The sequence below is a fragment of the Dama dama genome, chromosome 15 (genome assembly GCF_033118175.1).
Source record: "Dama dama isolate Ldn47 chromosome 15, ASM3311817v1, whole genome shotgun sequence".
Taxonomy (NCBI): Eukaryota; Metazoa; Chordata; class Mammalia; order Artiodactyla; family Cervidae; genus Dama; species Dama dama.
In genome coordinates, this window is record NC_083695.1 from 96,190,427 (window position 1) to 96,205,545 (window position 15,119).

Consider the following 15,119-nt stretch of genomic DNA (forward strand, 5'->3'; position numbering starts at 1 on the left):
GGCATTGGCTTGCCTCCGCTCCAAACCCCGGGCCTCGCTCAACACCCCAGGCTCCCCTGCAGCAGACCACGGGGTCCTTCCAAGGGAGAACCTCGCGGGGCCTCAACGATGACGCTGCTTCTCCAACGTGCAGGGAGACAGCTGCCCAGGAGAGCTGCCCACCCCAGGGAGCCAGCATCGCAGCACCTGCACCTCCATGGGGCCAGGGGTCCACAAGCAGGCAGGGGGTCCACAAGGGGGGCCAGGGAGCCACAAGGGGGGCCAGGGGGCCACAAGGGGGCCAGGGGGCCACAAGGGGGGACAGGGGTCCACAAGGGGGCCAGGGGGCCACAAGGGGGCCAGGGGGCCACAAGGGGGGCCAGGGGGCCACAAGGGGGGACGGGGGTCCACAAGGGGGCCAGGGGGCCACAAGGGGGGACGGGGGTCCACAAGGGGGGCCAGGGGGCCACAAGGGGGCCAGGGGGTCCACAAGGGGGGCCAGGGGGCCACAAGGGGGGCCAGGGGTCCACAAGGGGGCCAGGGGTCCACAAGGGGGGCCAGGGGTCCACAAGGGGGGACGGGGGTCCACAAGGGGGCCAGGGGGCCACAAGGGGGCCAGGGGGCCACAAGGGGGGCCAGGGGGCCACAAGGGGGGATGGGGGTCCACAAGGGGGCCAGGGGGCCACAAGGCGGTCAGGGGTCCACAAGGGGGGCCAGGGGGTCCACAAGGGGGGCCAGGGGGCCACAAGGGGGCCAGGGGGCCACAAGGGGGGACGGGGGTCCACAAGGGGGGACGGGGGTCCACAAGGGGGGCCAGGGAGCCACAAGGGGGCCAGGGGGCCACAAGGGGGCCAGGGAGCCACAAGGGGGGACGGGGGTCCACAAGGGGGGACGGGGGTCCACAAGGGGGGCCAGGGAGCCACAAGGGGGCCAGGGGGCCACAAGGGGGGCCAGGGGGCCACAAGGGGGGACGGGGGTCCACAAGGGGGGCCAGGGGGCCACAAGGGGGCCAGGGGTCCACAAGGGGGGCCAGGGGTCCACAAGGGGGGACGGGGGTCCACAAGGGGGGACGGGGGTCCACAAGGGGGGCCAGGGGGCCACAAGGGGGCCAGGGGTCCACAAGGGGGGCCAGGGGTCCACAAGGGGGCCAGGGGGTCCACAAGGGGGGCCAGGGGTCCACAAGGGGGCCAGGGGGCCACAAGGGGGGCCAGGGGGCCACAAGGGGGCCAGGGGGCCACAAGGGGGGCCAGGGGGCCACAAGGGGGGACGGGGGTCCACAAGGGGGGCCAGGGGGCCACAAGGGGGGCCAGGGGTCCACAAGGGGGCCAGGGGGCCACAAGGGGGGCCAGGGGGCCACAAGGGGGCCAGGGGTCCACAAGGGGGGACGGGGGTCCACAAGGGGGCCAGGGGGCCACAAGGGGGCCAGGGGGCCACAAGGGGGGACGGGGGGCCACAAGGGGGGACGGGGGGCCACAAGGGGGCCAGCCGAGGCAGTACCTGAGAGCCCGGCCACGGCGTGCACACCCTAGGCACACACATTCCCACACACGCTCAAGCTCACATGCACACACGGGTTAACCCCAGAACCCCAGGCCCAGCCCGGGTACCCTTAGAGTTCTCAGCCCTGGGGTCCCTGAAGCAGGCACTGGGGTTGGTGAGCCTGGCTGCTACCTCGGGATGGAGGGGCAGGCAGGGGTGCTCGGCGCTTGTGGAGGGGCAAAGACAGGGTCTCGGGACGCATGGAGGGGCGGGGAGGGGGGCTCGGGACGCGTGGAGTGGTGGGGACACGGGCAGTCGGCGCTCTGGAAGGCAGAACCAAGGTGCCAGGTGAGGTCCAGGTTGGGGAGGGGGCGTATCAAGTGCAGAGGGGTCAACGGGCATTTGGAAGGATGAAGTCAGTGAGGAGGGAGACTGCAGGGGTGTGGGTGTGAACACGCTAAAGGACACATGTATGACACACGAGCCAGAGACGGAATGTGGGAGGCAAGGTCCTGGCTGGAGAGAAACTTGGGAGGCCTAGCATATGGATGGTATTTGAAACTGCGAGACCGTCCCCGTGAGCGAAGCAGGAAAGGAGGGGGCAGGAGCCCAGGAGGAGAGGCCAAGGCGGGCAGGGGCGTCCTGGGAGAGAGGGAAGCTGGAAGGGCGTCAGCCTGCCCCCCGCACAGGGGAGCCTCACGGGGCTTGAGGGCCAAGGGACAAACCCTGGCCTGCAGGTCCAGGGGACAGACACCCACGTGAACCAGCGCCCTCAGGATCTGCTGAAAACGGGGAACGAACGAGCAGGGACAGGGCATCAAGGGAAGCTCTTGACACGGGAGCAGGAAGCAGGCTGTTTACTCTCCCCCAGACACACGGCGAGTGTCTTCCGGATGCCTGGCATCAATCTCCACCCTGGGGACACAAAAACTCCCGGTTCATGCCATCCACCGCCGGGAGCATGTGCCATCACGCATCAACGGTTATGAAACGTGAACTGGGCACAGGGCTCAGACACAGCCCTGCGTCCCCGGAGCCAGACCTGCCGGCCGCTGTCCCCGAGCTGGGACCCTGGATAGGCCTGCCTGCAGGCCTGGAGACAGACTGCCCCTGCCCCAGTGCGGGTGGAGGGGCCCTGGCTTAGGAGGGGACGGGGCAGGGACCTGCTCTGGGCGCGTGCAGACCTCCTGAAGGTCAAGAGTCTGGGCCTGAGGCCGAGCGGTGAGCTGGGTACACCTCTGTGCTTTAAAAGGTTATTATCTCCCAGGAAGGGTGAGCACCCCCAGCACCCAGATCTTGGTTTCTGACACCCTACCCAGAAGAAGGACCAGGGCTCCTGGGAGAACTGGCTGGTTCTAGGGTTGGGTTGGGGAATACACAATGAGTCCAGAGCATGTTCTAGTCCCCAAAAGTACGGAAGTGCTCAGGAAAAAGCAAAGACAGAAAACAGTGAGGGCAGAAGGCCCAAGGGGCCAGGAGCCAACTGAAGGGCTTCTGATGGCCAAAGTTGGCCAATCTGAGCAGAAAATAAGTAAAACACAGGAGTTCTGGATCGTAATGCAAAGCATAGAACAGATATCCATGAGCCTGTAAGGGCTCGAGTGAATGACTGAATAACAAAGCAACTGGGAAGAATACACAAATTTTCTGTGCTAAGGAATTCCAAGTGATTTCATGAAGATGCCTCCCCCTAAAGGAGGTGGACCCCAACCCCCTACCCCGTAGGGATGAGCACTGTGTGGACGGGGGAAGGAGCCCCTGACAGTGAAGACGCCTGCCAGATACGACCTCAGCCAGGTGGTCAAGGTCAATATCAGCAGCAGGAAGCCAGGCTGAGAATCTGCACCCTCAATAGGACGTGACGAGATGAGCATTTTTCCCGTAGTCTTCCTCCCAAAGATCCAAAACTGTCACGGTCATCAAAAGAAGGGATGTCTGAGAAACTGACTCAGCTCACAGGGGCCTAAAGAGGGACAGTGAGATGTCGTGTAGGATCCTGGACGGGACCCTGGAACAGGAAAAGAATGTTCAGTAAAAGCAGCAAATCTAAATAAACCATGACTTCAGTATCACTGAGAGTCATGGGGGTTCATCTCACGTGTCATGCTGACTGGCCCTGGAGCACCCAGGTTCAAGTGTTCTGGGCCTGTCTGGAGGGAGCTTCTGGGCAAGATTAGCAGTTGAACCAGGGACTCAGCAAAGGAGGCAGCCCTCCCTGATGTGGGTTGGCACTTGAAGACACTTGCTCTTTGGAAGAAGAGCTATGACAAACCTAGGAAGCGTTTTTAAAAGCAGACACATCACTTTGCCAGCAAAGGTCTGTATAATCAAAGCTATGGCTTTTCCAGTAGTCATGTACAGATGTGATAGTTTGACCATAAAGAAGCCTGAGCAATGAAGAATTGATGCTTTTGAACTGTGGTGTTGGAGAAGACTCTTGAGAGTCCCTTGGACTGTGGAGATCCAACCAGTCCATCCTAAAGGAGATCAGTCCTGAATATTCATTGGAAGGACAGATGCTGAAGCTGAAGCTCCAACATTTTGGCCACCTGATGCGAAGAGCTGACTCACTGGAAAAGACCCTGAAGATGGGAAAGATTGAAGGCAGGAGGAGAAGGGGACGACAGAGGATGAGATGGTTGGATGGCATCACCGACTCGACGGACATGAGTTTGAGCAAGCTCCGGGAGTTGGTGATGGACAGGGAGGCCTGGCATGCTGCTGTCCATGGGGTCACAAAGAGTCGGACATGACTGAGGGACAGAACAACAAAAATGTACATTTACACACACGCACGTGTGCACATGCGTGCACACACACGCACACGTGCACGCACGCACATGCACACACACGCGCGTGTGCACATGCATACACACACGTGCGCGCACACATGCACATGCGCACACATGCACACATGTTATTACTCTATTTGTCTAATGTTTGTCTAGAGAGCCCTGACTAGTACAATACCGTCTCACCACTGGCCCCCTAGTTACGACAGATGCGCTATATTAACATTAGGGGACACTAGGTGTGGGATATGTAAGAACCCTCTGTACCACCATCACAACTTTTCTGTAAATTTTCTGTAAAGCTAAAAATGTTCTAAATAAAGTTTACTTTAAAAGTCATATATAGTTTCTGGTCTTACATTTAGATCTTTAATCCACTTTGAGTTTATTTTTGTGTATGGTGTTAGAAAGTGTTCCAGTTTCGTTCTTTTACAAGTGGTTGACCAGTTTTCCCAGCACCACTTGTTAAACACTGGCAAAACACTCTCCAACATAAATCACAGCAGGATCCTCTATGACCCACCTCCCAGAATATTGGAAATAAAAGAAAAAATAAACAAATGGGACCTAATGAAACTTAAAAGCTTTTGCACAACAAAGGAAACTATAAGTAAGGTGAAAAGACAGCCCTCAGATTGGGAGAAAATAATAGCAAATGAAGAAACAGACAAAGGATTAATCTCAAAAATATACAAGCAACTCCTGCAGCTCAATTTCAGAAAAATAAATGACCCAATCAAAACATAGGCCAAAGAACTAAACAGACATTTCTCCAAAGAAGACATACAGATGGCTAACAAACACATGAAAAGATGTTCAACATCACTCATTATCAGAGAAATGCAAATCAAAACCACAATGAGGTACCATTACACGCCAGTCAGGATGGCTGCTATCCAAAAGTCTACAAGCAATAAATGCTGGAGAGGGTGTGGAGAAAAGGGAACCCTCTTACACTGTTGGTGGGAATGCAAACTAGTACAGCCACTATGGAGAACAGTGTGGAGATTCCTTAAAAAACTGGAAATAGAACTGCCATATGACCCAGCAATCCCACTTCTGGGCATACACACCGAGGAAACCAGATCTGAAAGAGACACGTGCACCCCAATGTTCATCGCAGCACTGTTTATAATTGCCAGGGCATGGAAGCAACCTAGAGGCCCATCAGCAGACAAATGGATAAGAAAGCAGTGGTACATATACACCATGGAATATTACTCAGCCATTAAAAAGAATTCATTTGAATCAGTTCTAATGAGATGGATGAAACTGGAGCCCATTATACAGAGTGAAGTAAGCCAGAAAGATAAACACCAATACAGTATACTAATGCATATATACAGAATTTAGAAAGATGGTAACGATAACCCTATATGCAAGACAGAACAAGAAACACAGATGTATAGAACGGACTTTTGGACTCTGTGGGGGAAGGCGAGGGTGGGATGATCTGACAGAACAGCATCGAAACATGTATATTATCAAGTGTGAAACAGATCGCCAGTCCAGGTTGGATGCATGAGACAAGTGCTGGGGGCTGGTGCCCTGGGATGACCCAGAGGGATGGGATGGGGAGGGAGGCGGGAGGGGGGTTCAGGATGGGGAATGCATGTAAATCCATGACTGATTCATGTCAATGTATGGCAAAAACCACTACAATATTGTAAAGTAATTAGCCTCCAACTAATAAAAATAAATGGAAAAAAAAAGTCATATATATTCCATGTGTGTTCAGGTATGGACTGGGAGGGGGTGTAAAAAAGCACAAATGGTTATCTTAGCGCTGAGATTACATAAGACACCGAATTTCTTAATACTTTTCTTGTCACCTTTCGTTATATAATAAAAAGCTAAAAGGAATAAACGATCACCAGCAGCAGTGTCTGCGTCTGGACAGCCAGCCGCATCATCTATCATCCGAACTGGGGTGCGCCTCCGGGCGGGAGCGGGTCTGCGGCGCTCCGTGGCTGAGCGGGTGTGGTGAGGTCGGTGATGCTGGACAGGGGACAGCAGGCGTTGACCCCAAAGTCTCGCCCCCTTCCCCCATGCCCCCCTCGCCCCCAGGGTCTGCATCAGGTCCAGCTCCGGGGCTCTGCGGGGACCACGCCCCTTCCTGTCTGCAGCTCTGACTGCCACGGGCCCCACACGGCCCAGGACCCCCGTCCGATTCAAGTTCCACCAAGAAGAGTGTCCAGACCCCGCGCTCAGCGTAGCGTCCTATCCTGGAGGGTGGCCACCGCCCCACAGCTGCCCACCTGCCCCTCTGGGTCAACGCCAGGCAGATCCACTGCCAGGCAGGGCTGTGCGAGTGGGCACAAGCCGGGCACCGAGGAGGGCGCTGGGGCCACCCTTCCTTCGGCATGAGACTCTTTGCCCCTCCCGTCTGCCTCCTCTGTGCCCCATCTCCCTCCTTCCCTCCCCTCAGCCCTGTGCTGTCTGCCTCAGCAGCTAAAAGACGACTTCCCAAACCCAAGATGACCTTGACACGAAGGAAACAGGAGAGTCGGGGACGAAGCAAACACGCGTGACCCCCGCAGCCCAGCGCGGCCCTGATCCGGGCCACCCCCAAGCCACCAGCTCCCGAAACGAGGCGCTGATGTGGCTGCGTCCAGCCGCCCCTTTTCCCTTTGGGGGCAACACGGTACGTGGTCACAGATAACTGACCGGGCATCCGCCCCACAGGAGCTGAGACCCCAGGGACCACCCCCAACCAGGGACACGACTCCCGCTGAGCCAGCCACCAGCCCTGGGGAGGCCGCGACGGGGAGGCCACCAGGTTTTCCCAGCTCCGCGGACGTCACGTGGAGCGGGTGACCCACCCAGATTCCCAGCCACAGAATCAGGAAAAACAGTATAAACGGTTGTTGCTAAGTCACTGAGTTTGGGGGTTGTTTACTACCAGAAACAAAGAACAAACAGGCTTCCCAGGTGGTGCTAGTGGTAAGGAACCCGCCTGCCAGCGCAGGAGCCGTAGGAGACTCGGGTTCGATCCCTGGGCTGGGACGATCCCCTGGCGCAGGGCATGGCAACCTTGCCTGGAGAATCCCAGGGACAGAGGAGCCTGGTGGGCTACAGTCCACGGGGCCACAAAGAGTCGGACACAGCTGAAGGGGCTGAGCGCACACATGAGAATAACAAACTGTCCCAGGGTGAGCAGCCGCGGCCAAGATCCCCCTCCCGGCCCCCAGGGCCGAGTCTGAGACAGGAGGCTGGCAGCGGCACCCAGCACCGCGGACCCCGCAGGGCAGGAGCGGGAAGGGGGGACTCGTGCCCGGGAAGCCCGACAGACTCCAGACCCGCGTGCATGGCGCGGCACGTCCCAGCATCAGTGGCAGGTCCCGCCTGGCGCGTGCAGAGAGAGCTGCAGTGAGCGTCTACACCCCAGAAACCCAAAGTGCTCAGCTCCTATTTTTAATAACTTGGGGGCGACACGGAGGCCCACCCACACCATCTCCTCAGCTTCAGGACGTAAATAACACCAAGCCGGGTTTGCACGGCGTCGACCCTGCAGGGCCTGCGCAGGCCAAGTGCTGGAGGCCACCGCACACTCAGTTACACCTGGGGCGCGGAGGGAGTGACCTGGGGGCTGGGCGGGGCATTCTGATCTTGCCCAGCACCCTGGTTTCTAAATAAGAGAGTTCAGGTCAATGAGAAAATAGCTTTTGATGAAGCAGGCATCCTGCTTTTTAAAAATAACAATGATTTTATTAATTGCAGCTTCTGCCCAATTGTCTCAAATTCTGAGCATTAAAGTAATTCTGCATGCTGGCCACAGCCAGCGTTGAGGGAAGCGAGAGGAGCCCACTGTGGCCTCCAGGGCGCTGGTCAGTGTGCGTCCACCCCCTGGGACGGGACAGAGGCCTGGACGGGGTGATGGGTGACCACCTGACTCCCTCGGGGAAGCAGGGACAGGGCTGGAGGAGCCTGCCAGCAGCTGTTGGGAGCAGCAAGGTCCAGCGTCCACTGGACTCGGGCCTGCTAGCAGAGAGGCTGGTCACCAAAGTCTTCTCTCTCCCTAGATTTATCCAGAGACGGCAGAGCGAGGCAGGGACTGAGAAACACACAAGGAGGAAAACTCTGATTGCACAGGACACAGGACATCAGAAGAACAAGCACCAAGTCTGGTTCTGAGCATCCCACCCAAAGGGGAATCTGGCCCACGGCCACACAGCACAGACCCTGAACGCGGAGCCACCGGCCTGGGGGTGGGAGGCGGGCACAGCTGGCCTGGGGCCCCAGGAAGGCTCTGCCTGCAGCGGCCTGGAGCAGGGCAGCCCCCACAGCAGGGCTGGACTGTCAGAGCAGCCTGGACGAGAGGACACAGTGGCCAGAAGCGGGGCAGGGGGCGGGTGGGGGGGGGCGCGCACAGCCCTGAGCCACACCCGCCTCTGGCAACACACCTCCCCCGGGCTGGGTGGGAGTCGGCGGGGGCTGAGTGCTCATCACGGGAAGGAAGAAGTTCAGGCTGTGGTGTCAGCTGCAGACGCAGCATCCAAAGCGCCATGGCTGTTCCGGGTGCGTGTGTCCACGTGGTCGACGCCAGGGAAAAAGAGCAACACAGAAATAAGAGCAAAACTAAAGCGATCCCTCGGCAGGAAGAGCCAGCCTGCATCCAGACGAGGCAGCGCCCATCGCCAACGGCATCACCCAGTGGAGTGCCGGGGCGGGCACACCCCACTGCCCCCGGTGCCTCGGGGCTGGTGCCCCGGGGACCACGCCCCCAGGTCCCGCCCCCCCTCCAAGCCCTCCACCCAGAGTGCGTCCCCTCTGTGTCTAGCACCGCTGCCCTCGCCGGGGTGGGTGGGATGTTGGATGGAAATACAGAACCCGAGGCCTCACCTGAGGCCGACAAACAGCCTCTGCACCTTCACAAGGTCCCATGAACTGGGGGCCCCGACAGTTTGAGAAGCTCCTCTGAGCCGCCCCGACCCTGCTCCGAATAAACGCCGGGCCGAGGCCTTGCCTCCCTCCGACCGACCTGGGGCCTTGGGAGGGTTCATCCTCAGAGAGCAGCCCCGGACAAGGCTCACCTCCCGTGCATCCTTGCATCCCTCCTCAACTGGAAAGACGGGTGGCTAAATGTTTAAAAGAAAATCAACTTATTTTTAGCATTTTAAAACACACAGCCAGATGGATAGACACGCAGAGCTGACATTTGTTACATAAAAAGCACGACAGCGAGTCCCCGGTCCATCCCGGACCAGCCTCGTCAGCCGCAGGAACACATCAAGCTCAGGGCTGCCCCACGGCCCCCCCGGGACACCCGACCCTGCACCGGGGCGCCCAGGGATTCCTGCTGGCTGATAGAGGACCCCAGGGTCTGCAGCCACCGCGCTTCTGCCACCAAGGCCCCTGCGTTGTGGGAGAGGGGGTGAACTGCCGTCAGCCTGGGCCTCACAGAGAGTTGCCCCCCACCCTGGCCAGCCCCGCTCCCCAGGGTCAGGAGGGAAAGGAGAGGCACCTATTGTAAGTCAGGTCCATGCACCACCGGGCGAGGACTCAGTGACGGGGCCGGACTGATGCTATGCACTCAGCACCGCACACTCCAAAGCCCCCAGCTCTGGGCACACACACCTTCAAGTCACCAAGTCGTCCTTGGCAGGTGACTCGACTGACCACCCAGGAAGTCTGGGAAAATCAACTCAAGAGTCATGAGGAGCCTCCGCAGAAAACCACACTCAGGACAGACATCTTTGAAAGTTAAATTTTCCTTTGTACCAGCACTAACCAGTGTGGAACTTGACAGGTGCAAAGATCTTGTTCACAATTCAACAAAAACAGGCAATGAACGTGCCCGGTCTAAGCATAGGCAGGGTCCGCGGGAAGAAAAGCCCTTCTCTCTGTGTCCCATGTGAGTCCAAAATTACCAAAAGTCGCAACGTAAAAAGTGAAACCACAGAAGCACTAGAAGAAAGTGCAGGTTTTTAAAACTGAATGAGCATCACGTTGTGGTGTAACTGAACACAAAGGCAGAAACCACCAGGAAGGAGGGCCTTGATGAATCTGACCGCAAAAAATCAGCACATGCTCATGGAAAAAAAAATTAGCAGCACAGAAAGATGAATGACCGCCCCGGGCCCTTCTTTCCTGGGAACCGTGAAAAGACACAGGGCGGCAAACAGCCCAACCAACCGGAGGCTCGGCGCAGGGGTGCGTGCATGCACGCTAAGTCACTTCAGTCGTGTCCACGGCAACCCCATGGACTGCTGCCTGCCAGGCTCCTCTGTGCACAGGATTCTCCAGGCAAGAACACTGGAGTGGGCTGCTTCCCAACCCAGGGATTGAACAAGCGTCTCTCATCAGGGCAGGGGTAGGAGCTGGCGATTCAGGAAAGCAGAACACAAACATGGAAAGAAAAAGATGACCAACCTCAGCAGCAAGCAAAGCAAAGCAATGTTTCAGGTGGTCAAATAGTAAAGCCGTCAGCAACACCCAGAGGCAGTGAGGATTGGGCGAGAGGACCCTCCACGGGCTCCGAGGGCAGGGCCTCCCTCCTTCCCTCTCCTCCACCCGCCCGTGTTCACTATATTCATGTTTCCTTGTCCAACACCGGTCTCTCCACCTCCTCCTTTCTCCAGGCACCCCGCACCTGCAGCAGCCACACCCACTGGGTCACCACTGTGTAACAAGCACCCGGGACAGCGGCGTGTCCCAGGACTGCTCGTCCCCAGGAGCTGGCGGATGCACCAAGCTGCCCTACGTGTGCACTCCTGACTCAGCAATGTCATCCCCAAGAATGCACCCTGAGGAAACAATGTCAAGTGTGCAACGATGAACACACAAGAACGCTCGCTGCGGAGTTGCTTATATATTGATGCCTGAGCTCCAGCATCCCTCAGCCTTCCCCCACAACAAATCCAACCTGGATTTCGGGGCAGGGAGACACCCACAGTTTTTAAGAGCATCCTTTGAGTCTAGTTCACAGGACTGAGAACAGCCCTTGGAAATTTAGCCAACAAGAGATCCTTTAGATCGATGAGATATCATGACACCTCGCTAAGTAAAAACAGCAGGTTTAGAGAACACCATAAATGAAGCATGATCCCATATCTGCACTGAAGCCATAAAGAGTGTCTCTACACTCTACACAGATGTGAGTGCATCCGAGAGAGGGGCTGGGGCAGGCGTACACTCAGAGGCCTTTCTGGGCTGAAGTTACCGAAGCCTCGGCTTTCCTGTTTAGGATAATTTTAGGAAAGTCTAAATTTTTCACAAATTTATACACTTTAATTGCTCTATAAGTTAAAAAAGGTTTTATAAGTTTCATAAAAGCTTATCAGACTCCGGGAGCCCCAGGTCCCGCCTTACCGCCTGCCCCACCCCGCACGCCGAGGACCGGCACTCTGCCGCCCCGGGAAGCTTTGGTTCCAGGACGCTGGGTGAAGGCAAACCTCTCTGACGCCGGTTGTTTCCCACCTGCAACCTAATCCCACATGAGGCTTCAGAACAGCCAGACTGTTGAGAAGGGCAGGGGCCGCCCCGCCCCCAGTTACTGGGCACCCAGCTGCTTGGGGAAGGTGCTGGAAGACGTCCAGACAAGAGGGATGAGGGCGTCTGACCAGCACACCGCAGGCTGGGCAGAGCAGCAGACTGCAGGCCCCGCAAGGCCCACCCCTGAATCAAGTGCTCCCGAAGCCACGAGGGCAGGATGAGAGGAGGTGGGGGGCTGCGGGCAGACAGAAAGGGGCCCGGTGTGAGGGGGAGGCCCAGAGGGCTCTGAACACGGCCCGGCGGCACAGGCTGATCAGGGGCTCAGACACCTCGGGGTCAACGGGGACGCGGGACCTACAGCGGCCAACATGTCACAACTCTGCTTTTCAGTTGGCATCTACCTGGCACACGGTTAAACTGCACTCTTATTTTTCTTTTTCTTTTTCTCTGCATACCAAATTTGATATATTAATTGGGTGTTTTAATCTAAAAAATTCATCAGAAGGTCTCATATCACCATGGCAACCAGGCAGTCCCAGTAAACGCAAGCCCTCAGCATAGCACCGTCGCCTCTTTCAGCTCACCCGGCACGGGGCCGAGGAAGTGTGGGACCTTGTCTGGGGAGGACAGCTGCACGCCCTGAGAGAAAGGTGGGGTACAGCCTTGCCCTCCTGGAAGACCGGCCCTTCTTTTCAAAGCCTGCTCTTTCCATGTGAATAAACCCACAGCCTTCAGGCCAAGAGCTGCACACACTTTGTTTGCAAACACGTACTAATCCCCAAGCCGGGTGCACCCTGACGATGACACAGAAACAGAATAAAACTGGAACCAAGTGGCCACCAACCAGGATCGCATCCACGGTGATCAGACCCAGGGTCAGTCTCGGCCCTCTCATCTCACCGAGAAAAGCCCAGCTAAGTCTCATCCTGAGGGGTTCAGGCTGGGGAGCTGGCCGCGGCGCCCAGGGATGAGAGCTGACTGACAGGCACGTGTGCTGAAGAGCGCGTACCTGTTGCCGAAGCCGGCTCCCACCTGCACCAGCCCAGAATAGCCGGCACCTCTGCTGTCCTGCTTCAGGCGAACAGGGATGGCGGAGGGGGGGAAACGTATGAAGTAATTCTCAAATCAGACTCAAGAACCATAGATGGATCCTGTGCTCTTTTCGCCTCTTTAATGTTCCTTGGATTCTGAAACCTAATACTCTGAACAGGTAGTAAAATTCGACCATTCAAAGCTGAAGGCAACCACTGGGCTGCATCAATGCCTCTCTGCCTACATTTTCCACCTTGGAGAGCAAAATGCAAAGACATACGAGAGCGGCCAGCCCTAGGCTGACACTGGCGAATCCTGAAATCAGATGTATTTCTCAGACGTTTTCTGATCCTGCCCCTGCAGCCAGAGCTAGGTGTAATCTGCTTCCTGATTCCTTCCTAATTCACTGTGGGCTTTCTGCACTTGGAATATTCACACTCAAAAACATGTAACATATAAAACATCCCCAGCGGTAAGTTGTACCCTAAAGTTCAGAGCACAAAGACAGGTCTCCCCAGAATACACTGTGCGGGCGTGGTCGGCCCTGAAGGCCTCGCCCCTTGACCGTGTCCAGACACCCATGCCCCCTCCCCGCTGACCGAGACCGGGCTCACTGGAACCCAGCTTCCTCCAGACCTCCCCCACCCCGCCGGGCAGCAGGCTCCCCTTCCCTCTGTGAGGACCGCCGCCAGGCTGCAGAGTCTCCAACAGTGGCCTTAGGTCATAGTATTGTAATTTCCTATAATGCTTAAATTATTTATCAGAAATAAATAGCTTGGGTTCCTTGGCTAAGCTGTGCTCTAAAATTATAAAAGATCCATCCTACCCGCTGCAGGCTGCCTACAAATGAAAAATGCATGTTTCTACTATTTTAAGAAAATGTCAAAAAAAAAAAATCAAATGTGTCATCTTATAGCATTTAACTTATCTGCATGACATCTGAGAGAAGAGCTGCCTGCTTGCCTGTGGAAGTGTCAGGGTGCTCCGGGGCGGGCACTGCCACCTCCCCGGGGGGTGCTAAGGGAAAGGCCCTGTGCCCAGCAGGGCTGAGGGAGGCGTGCCCGCAGGCCTGCATCGGTCTCCTGCTTCCCACCGGCGCCCACCTCCAGGTCACTAGCCTTACCTGCAGGGGGACCTGAGGGCAAACTAGTTCCCAAAGGGAGGCTTTCTGCACAAAGGCATGCCTCCATCGCACATCTGAGTGCAAAGGTGGGCACGGCCGAAGCCACGCGGCGCGGTCGCCGGCACTGAGAACTCCGAGGGCCGGGCCCCCGCGCCACCTGTGGTCCGGCGTCTCCCTTGGCGAACTCGGCACCCCTCAGGTGCAGAGGGGCAACCGAGCGACCGCACCGCACAGTAAAGGAAACCGCAGACACAGCGCCCTGTATGCAGTGGGGACCACCGACCCTCACTCCCCGCGGCTGGAGGGCCTGCTCCGCGCGCCGCGCCGCGGCTGGACACGGGGGACGAGCGTGGGCACCGCAGGCACCGTCCGCGAGTTTCCTCGGAAACCGAGACGCCCCGGGACGCCGTCCCGCGCCGGGAACCTTGGTGCCCCGACGCACGGAAACCCTCCCGCCGCAGCCCCCCTGCGAGAGCGCGCGGGCTCCCCAGCGGCGCGGTCCCCAGTGCGCTGCCCAGGTCCCCGCCGCGCGGCCCTTCTCACCGTCCTCCTTGTCGTCAAACACCGGTCTCCGCGCGGCGGCCGCCGACATGGAGGACCCCATCCTCTTCTTCCACTTGCTCCACTGAAACAGGGGGCGCGGCTGCGCGCGGACATCGCTGGATTCCCGGGCTCGGGGCTGGCCGGCGGCGGGCGGCGGCGGGGCCGGGGGCGCGTCGGGGCCGGCAGGGCGCGCGCGGCCGAGGGGCGGCGAGCCAGGGGGCGCCGCGGCGCTGCTGCCCCTGCGCTCGGGGCCGCTCCTCATGGCCGGGCCGGAGTGCGCACCGCGGCCGGAGTCCGGGGCATGGCCCGCCCACCGGGCGGGGAGCGGGAGCGGGAACTACAGGCAGCACCCGCCTTGCGCCCCGAGCTCGGCGCTCCCGGGTCCCCGCAGCCCGGTCAGCTCCGCCGACTGCGAGAGCCGGGGGCCGGGCCTGGGCGGGGCCGGGGCGGGGCCGGCAGGCAGGAGCCGGGGCGGAGCTAGTGCGGGGCGGAGCCAGCTCAAGGGCGGGGCCGGAAGGCAGGAACCGGGGAGGGGCGAAGGCCAGGGGCGGGGCCAGCAGGCAGGAGCCGGGGCGGAGCTAGCGCGGGGGGGCGGGCAGGGGCGGGGCCGGCAGGCAGGCCGGAGCCGGGGGCAAAGCTATTGAGGGGGCGGGGCCGGCAGACAGGAGCCGGGGCGGAGCTAGCGCGGGAGCGGAGACAGCTCGGGGCGGGGCCTGGGCGGGGCCTGGGCGGGGCAA

The 15,119-nt window shown here is 58.8% G+C and overlaps 1 protein-coding gene across 1 annotated transcript in view; it reads right to left on the reverse strand.

The window, feature by feature from the left end:
- Positions 1-14,644, reverse strand: part of STK32C (serine/threonine kinase 32C) — a 75,412-nt gene extending 60,768 nt beyond the window's left edge. Inside the window, exon 1 of the mRNA XM_061163195.1 lies at positions 14,383-14,644. Coding sequence (XP_061019178.1) covers positions 14,383-14,644 — 262 coding nt within the window. The remainder of the gene's footprint in view (positions 1-14,382) is intronic.
- Positions 14,645-15,119: the final 475 nt, after the last annotated feature.